Below are 7,737 nucleotides of genomic sequence, written 5' to 3'. Positions count from 1 at the left end.
ACGGGTAGGTTCCAGATTCTAAAAAATGAAAAACCTATACCCGAATGTAGGTTTCAAGTTCTAGGTAAAACCTAGAAGCACTCACCCCTAAGCCGTCGCCATCGCCGCGACCTTTGTCCGGTGTGGTTCGAGGGGAGGGATCCACCATTGGAGGGAGTACATTGCTTTCGAGATGAAAAGACTATACTACTTTGGCGACGAAGTAGTAGATGAACAGTCGGAAGCTAGGGCTGGCCGACGGGATTGGACCTTCTTTGAGACCGACGTGGTAATTTCAAGTTATTATTTGAAATAAGGCCCATTTTGAATTTTCCCACGGATAAATGATCTCTCCATCCATCCATCCATCCACTTTGAAATAAGGTCTACTCAAATCGAGAAGGAAAGACTTTTTGATCGAATCCTTCGGAGAGAAGTATACTTAATTGCTAAGCTAAACGGATTAAAAGTAGAGATCCATCAAATTCCGCAAGACCTGCCAAACAAAAAAAAAGCAAAAAAAAAACAATAATAATTCAAATATATCCTTCGGAGACGCGACCTGCAGACGCCTCCGGCGGCGCGTGTGGTGGCGAAACCACACGTGGATCTCATGCACCACAAAGCGCACTTCGGGAGCCGTGCCGACTGCCCGCGGTCACCCTTCTCCCACTACACGAGAAACATCTCTCATCTCGCGAGAAAAACCGCTCCTCAAAATATCGTACGCCGACTCCCCCAACCCCCCCCCCCCCGCCCCCCAAACTTCTCGTTGAACAACGGCTCGCCGTATAGTCTCTACCACTACTGCGGCGATTCGTTAGAGCACGTCTCCTTCTTCTACATCTCACGCTCTTCTACGTCTCCTTCCTTCTGCGCTCGACACAGGAGAAGACTTCACGCGGCGAAAAGCTCTTGATTCGAAGCTAAAGCGATTCTTTGCTGTCGCGCTCTCCTCGGCCGCTTCCGGATTCGATCGATCGGAGGAGACGGCGGCGGCGGCGGCGGGGCTGCGGGGCAGGATGGGGGAGGGGAAGCTAGGGCTGGTGCTGGCCGTGTGGCTGCTGCTGTGGGGCGCCTGCGCGGGGAGGTTCGTGGTGCAGAAGAACAGCCTGAAGGTGACCAGCCCCAGCTCGATGAAGGGCGCGTACGAGTGCGCCATCGGGAACTTCGGCGTCCCGCAGTACGGGGGCACGCTCGTCGGCACCGTGGTCTACCCGCGGGCCAACCAGAAGGCGTGCAAGGGCTTCGAGGGGTTCGACGTCAGCTTCAGGCAGAAGCCCGGCGGGTTGCCGGTCTTCGTCCTCGCCGATCGCGGAGGTGGGTTTTCGGCGGGGGGCTGCTTTGAGTAATCCCTGTTTTTTTGTCGCTGGCCTCTGGAGCTTTGCGTTGCGTTTGTCGTATTCGCTTGGCATCGATTTAGGACCCTTTTTGGCTTCTATTTGTGGGTATTCAGCTCCTTCGGTGCGCAATTTGAGTTTCGTATGGCGACGCGATACCCTCTTGTCGCTTGAAATTCATAATTTGCGCTCGATTGGTAGGTTGGTTCTTTTTCGTGCGGTCGATAATTCGATTACGTCTTTTCGTCGGGCCTGCTTGAAATGATCGATTGTTCTGTCTCGTTGCCGGACATCCCAGTAATTAAGACATACATGTTTGGATCATTAAGGAATTTAATCGCTTTAGTATGAAATTTTCTACTTTTGAAGCCAAGTCATTCAGAGACCAAAACATAATCTTGGAATTTTTTGCCATTTAATTACTCCGAAGTCTTCCGGTAGTCCTTTTCCTCTAATGTCCTTATCGAGGTTTTCTAATGTCCTTTTCCTCTAATGTCCATTTAATCTTGGAATTTTTTGCCATTTAATTTTTTGCTAGGAATTTGAAGAATGTTTCCGACTTCCCTTGCCTCCGAAATACCAATTGATGTGTGAATTTGCTAATTTGGCAGATTGCTACTTCACGCTGAAGGCGTGGAATGCCCAGAATGGTGGAGCCGCTGCCATTCTTGTTTCAGATGATAGAGTAGAACCGTTGATCACCATGGACGTTCCCGAAGAAGAGAAAGCTGATGCTGATTATGTTGAGAAAATCACTATTCCATCGGCCCTTATTAGCAAAAACTTGGGTGATAGCATAAAGAAAGCTTTGTCTGATAATAATATGGTTAACATCAATCTGGATTGGACTGAGGCTCTTCCTCATCCTGATGAGCGGGTCGAGTATGAATTCTGGACAAATAGCAACGATGAGTGCGGGCCAAAATGCGACAGTCAGATTGACTTTGTTAAGAACTTTAAAGGAGCAGCGCAAATTCTTGAGCAGAAAGGGTATACTCAGTTCGCCCCTCATTATATAACTTGGTACTGCCCAGAAGCCTTTATTTTGAGCAAACAGTGCAAGTCACAGTGCATCAATCGTGGGAGATACTGTGCTCCCGATCCGGAGCAAGATTTTAGCGTTGGATATGATGGAAAGGATGTTGTAGTTCAGAATTTGCGTCAAGCTTGTTTCTTCAAAGTGGCAAACGAAAGTGGAAAGCCATGGCTTTGGTGGGACTACGTGGCTGACTTTGCAATCCGCTGCCCAATGAAAGAGAAAAAGTACACAAAGGAATGTGCAGATCAAGTAATAAAGTCTCTTGGTAAGATTTAGTTATTATTAGATGTCATCTGGTACTGATGCATGCACTTGTTAGGATCTCCTTTGACTTTACATTTACATAAAGCATTGAAAAGATTTTCTTGATTTCTGAGTTAATACAGAATTAAATGTGATATTGTTGCATGTCTTTCGTTGTAGAAATAGTAAATTGGTAGCTTAGGGATGAACCATGTACTACCCATTGAATCTCTTTCATGATAGACAGGGCCAATCTGACTAGCTACTGTATCTTCTCAAAAAATATAGATTGCCTTTTTAATCTCGATTTTGTTGAATATGGAAAATAGAACATAAATAGCTCAATTGAGCTTCCTACCTCCCACATGTCCAAAGACGTGTGTAACCAATAGACTGTGAGCCTAGTGGCTTAAAAGGTGCTTTATTCTGTTTAGTATATTAAGTGAATTATCAATTGATCTAAGAATGAGAAAATAGGAAAAGAGTGATGATTGTGGTCGCACTCGTGGAGAATGCAGCTAAGACATTGTTGTGTATATCCAACATCTGTTTCATTATTTTCTACGTTTTTGTGTCTAAATTAAAGTTTCATGACTGTAATACCATTAAACTTCATTTTCCTGCTAATGGAGGTCTGACTCACTTCTCATCCATCAGAATCGTCCTCTTTATCTGTCTGGTTCATGTTCTTGCATTCTCTAGAGGGTGCTTTTTGGCTACCATACTGGCGAGTCTCGTTTTATTGTCCTTTTCTCATCCAATTTTCATTACCCTTTTTCAATCTCCTTTTTCTTGGAGGATTTTTTTATTAGTTTCCTTTTTGTTAAGCCATAGTATTTGCTTTTCTTTATGTACTCTCTTTGGGACCATGTAACGTATTGGGGCCAAATATGCTTTAAAATTCGGAAAAAAGGTTACTCAGCACCCGAGGTTCCGACTTCTACCTTATAAAGAAGTTCTGTACTCAAGTTGGTTGTATGTTCCCTTCTCTATTGAAAAGAAATTTCCAGTTGTGATAGTTTTATCTTCTATTATGTTAAGGTGTTGATCTCAAGAAGATAGATGAATGCATAGGCGACCCTGATGCTGACGTGGACAATCCAGTTCTTAAAGCTGAACAAGAAGCACAGGTAATTAATACCTTTTTTCTGAGTTGATTCTGTGTTATTTTGATTATTTATTGTATTCATTTGTGATTATGCCAAATAGGCCACGTGCGTGTGGAGATGTAACTATTTTGCCAACTTTTGTCATGAGCAATAGACAACTTCTTGCTGAGTAGTCTCTTCATATTGTTGTATTTAATTTTTGTATTATTTCCAATTATGCCAGATCGGCAAGGGTGCTCGTGGAGATGTAACTATTTTGCCGACTCTTGTCATAAATAATGGACAGTATAGAGGTAACCAGCCACTAATTGACAATGCAGTAGGACTTCTGGATCTTCAGTTTTTTAATGGTCTGTTTTCATGTTTCAGGTAAGTTAGACAGAACAGCAGTCCTGAAGGCCATCTGCTCTGGTTTCCAGGAGACCACTGAACCGGCTATTTGTCTTAGTCAAGGTGCTCGTCGACTGCCTTCTTAAATAAGGCTTCTGAATATGCTTTACTGTTTAAAACATGCCAAACGCTGTGCCCTTGTCCTATAGGAATGTCCGACTGATCTGCCTTTCTGGTTCTGTAATTCATATACCTCTGACTCCATTTTTATTCTTTGGCAGCTTTATTTCATGAGTAGAGAGCATTATAGCATTTTTAATTGTCTAGGACATTGACTATGCCGAGGAAGTGTCTTTTCCCTCATTCTCTCTTTCAGTTTTGTGTCTTCTTTCATTCTCTTCTCCATCCTTTAAGCTAGATCTTTCTTCTTTAGAAAAGTTCCTTTTTTTCCTCCTGATTTCGATATGGCATATTGCGATGTTTTTTCAAGCTTTGGATGATAGAAAGAAGGTTTCGAACTCTTTTAGGACATACATGTTTAGCGTGGTTCCTTGTTTTTGGAAAATAACATTATTAAGTGCATGTTCTTACACGTCTTAAAATCATTTCTGCATAATAAATTAGCGATGTGGCTTAGGAAACAAAAACTTGAATCACGTTGTAATAACAACTAACAATTTATCCCATTCGAAAAGAAGTTTTAGGAATAAAAAAGTTGTTATATCAGCTGTCTTTTCTTCCTTGCTTTCCTAAGACATAGTAAGAACTACCATTTTGCTTGTAGAAGTTAATATCACTTTGTGTAAAATTTGTAGTCATAAATTTTGAACAAATTAAGCGCATATCTGTGCCCTCATAATTGTCTATTCTTAATTCATATAAGCAATATGTTTCATAGCAATAAACCGCTCATAGTTAATTATATTCAAGTGATTGTAGAAAATTGAGTCTTGCAAAGATAATATGAAATATATTTTCATGCATTGATTTTTACAGAAATTGAGACAAACGAGTGTTTGGAGAACAACGGTGGCTGCTGGCAGGACAAGGCCACTAATATTTCTGCATGCAAGGTATCTTTTCTACCTTGTATTTGTGTATTCTATGAAGAATCCTCTTGATTTGGTTTTAAATTGTTTCTGATTCATGTGGTTCCAACATCTCTGATACATGCCACTTATGCAGGATACATTCCGGGGAAGAGTATGTGAATGCCCTATAGTGCAAGGTGTGAAGTTTGTTGGTGATGGTTATACTCACTGTGAAGGTAAACATGCTTTGGTTGTAGATCTGTCTTAAGCGCTCGTAACTGTATATACATTTATTCAACATCGTCACTTCTCTATGGAAATATAAGATTGTGGAGTTTAATTCGACCTTGCCAATTTACTAATTTTGTTTTGTTCTGTTTGCATAATTTCCTTTCTGATACTTTGCTTCTCAGCTTCTGGAGCGTTGCGCTGTGAAATCAACAACGGGGGATGCTGGAAGGATACGCAATATGGCAGGACGTATTCTGCTTGCATTGTGAGTTCAAATGTTGTCTTGTTTTTCCTAATGCTGTAAGATTTGTTGTGCTGTTGCTGGAGTTGGTTATGATTTTCCACGACTTATCTGCTAGGACGATCACACAAAAGGCTGCAAATGTCCTCCTGGATTTCGGGGAGATGGAGTCCACTCTTGTGAGGGTATTGAATCTAATTGCCTTGCACTCATCTGACCGATAGGAGTTCATTTATTCTAAGTGAAGGAAGGATCTCGCTGCGTTTTGAATGGCATGGAATTTTCCTAATCTTCCTGCCTGTTAATGATTTCTTTCACATTTTCGTGGACTTTCAGTTTAAGCTTTAATGATAGTCAATTGGGAATGGTGTGTTCGCCGTGACCATTGAGATTCTGATCATTAAGTGGATAACTCCTATCATGTCTCGCATATGCGAAGAGGATCTAAGGTTCACTGCGGAGGTCTTTTAGTGGGAAGTAAAAAGTGCAGAATTCTTTTGTTACCAAGAAAAGAAAAAAGAAACATTGCAATTTTTTCAAAGTTTAGGCTTTTCTGCTCATCCTTTTAGCTCCTGTTTTGTCAAATGTCATTTATTTGGTCACAGCACCTCATTCTCCGGAGATCATCTGTACATTGTCTTATTTGTCGCAATCATTTTAGATGTGGACGAGTGCAAAGATAAAGTGGCATGCCAGTGCCCGGAATGTAAATGCAAGAACGTCTGGGGTAGCTATGAGTGCAGCTGCAGTGGTGGTTTATTATACATGCAAGAACATGACACGTGTATCGGTGAGTACCCTCGAACCCCTGTTCTTTTGCAGTTCAAGCTTGAACCTTGTGATGGATGGGAACAATATTTTAGACCATCAGCTAGTAGATATACCTGCAACTGAGAGTATATTTTATTACTGACTGTTTATTCTGTTTATTTACGAGTTACCCGTTGCAATTAAGGAAATAAAACAGGCCAGTGCTTCTCAGGTTGAGTCAAAATGTGGGAGCATGTATTCTCCAGAGCAGGAAAAATCTAATGTTGAGTTGCTATGTGCTGCATTTTCCGTGTTCGCCTTCTAATTTTGCGATATTCAAATGCAGGTAAGAACACTCGTACCGAGTATAGCTGGGGCTTCTTCTGGACTATTGTTTTGGGTTTGGCTGCTGCCGGAGTTGCGGGATATGCTGTTTACAAGTACAGAATCAGGGTATGATTTTATTCAAAAACCGGTGGATGATTACCTTTTTACTATGTACTTGTTACTGTCCATTAACTACATTGTGACGTTCTGATATTCGTCGAACTTCCGTGCAGAGATACATGGATTCTGAGATAAGGGCGATCATGGCTCAGTACATGCCCCTGGATAATCAGGGCGAGATACCTAGTCATACTTATGCCTCCCGCGGGAACATCTGAAACTACGAAGTCTCTCGTCGCCTAATTCCATACCCTCCCCATGTCAAATTGACTGCTAGTGGTCTTGCAGTCCGATTGACCCTGTGCTTGTAGATCAGCAGTGTCGCAGGCGACGAGGCTGCTTTTCGGTCAGCATATAACGGTTTAATTAGAAGACAGTTTCAGTTTTGGTCCTATTAATGTAAATGTCTAACCGTTATCTGGCTTTACACAGATTCAAGCGATACGACAAATCATCCTAGTCTAACTAGCAAAATAATGGTCTCGCTTGTGATATGTCGATCCTGTACTTTCTCTCATTGGGTTTCCCGGGAGCGTGATTCTTTTCAACTTCTGTCCATCTTTGTTGTGGTAGGCTTTAATTATGTCTCTGTTCTCTAGATAGGTTTCGTGTATTAGGCACAAGAACATTACCTGTAATGTTCTTCGCTCAACGAGAAATGGATGACTGGGTGCCCATTTTCGCATGCTCTTTCGATGGCTCTAAAGTGTTGGAGCAGTCGCGGAGATTGTTGCTCCGGCATCTCCCACGATCAAAATATGACAGAAATCGGATTTCCCAGTTCGCTCTCATTCCGGCATCTGCCGATGTTGGCTTGGATCTTAAGTTCTTCAAATCACGTTTGGAAGTGGGGCAAAATGTCTCTATTCATCTTTAATTGGAGCATAAATGACTCAATCATAATAGACCCGGTTAGACCTTAGTCATCCGACGGGCTGATCGATGAGCTCTCCCAATAGTCAACCTTGATCCTCGAAGTACTAATTGGAGAAGATAT

The 7,737-nt window shown here is 42.0% G+C and overlaps 1 protein-coding gene across 1 annotated transcript; it reads left to right on the top strand.

The window, feature by feature from the left end:
* The first annotated feature begins 776 nt into the window (after positions 1 to 776).
* On the top strand, positions 777 to 7,320 carry LOC115677091 (vacuolar-sorting receptor 1-like). Its single transcript, XM_030600151.2, has 12 exons — positions 777 to 1,299; positions 1,931 to 2,623; positions 3,643 to 3,731; positions 3,934 to 4,003; positions 4,080 to 4,163; positions 5,037 to 5,113; positions 5,226 to 5,307; positions 5,485 to 5,567; positions 5,662 to 5,728; positions 6,205 to 6,333; positions 6,640 to 6,746; positions 6,854 to 7,320. Exons 1-12 carry the CDS (start codon positions 1,002 to 1,004, stop codon positions 6,956 to 6,958), a joined length of 1,884 nt encoding a protein of 627 aa, XP_030456011.1. The 5' UTR covers positions 777 to 1,001; the 3' UTR covers positions 6,959 to 7,320.
* The last annotated feature ends 417 nt before the right edge of the window (positions 7,321 to 7,737 follow it).

This window comes from Syzygium oleosum, unplaced genomic scaffold, assembly GCF_021117445.2.
Source record: "Syzygium oleosum isolate NSW1041296 unplaced genomic scaffold, Sole_v2.1 Sole_v2.12, whole genome shotgun sequence".
Taxonomy (NCBI): domain Eukaryota; kingdom Viridiplantae; phylum Streptophyta; class Magnoliopsida; order Myrtales; family Myrtaceae; genus Syzygium; species Syzygium oleosum.
The sequence above is the reverse complement of the archived record's forward strand: the minus strand, read 5'-3'. Positions and strand labels throughout refer to the sequence as shown.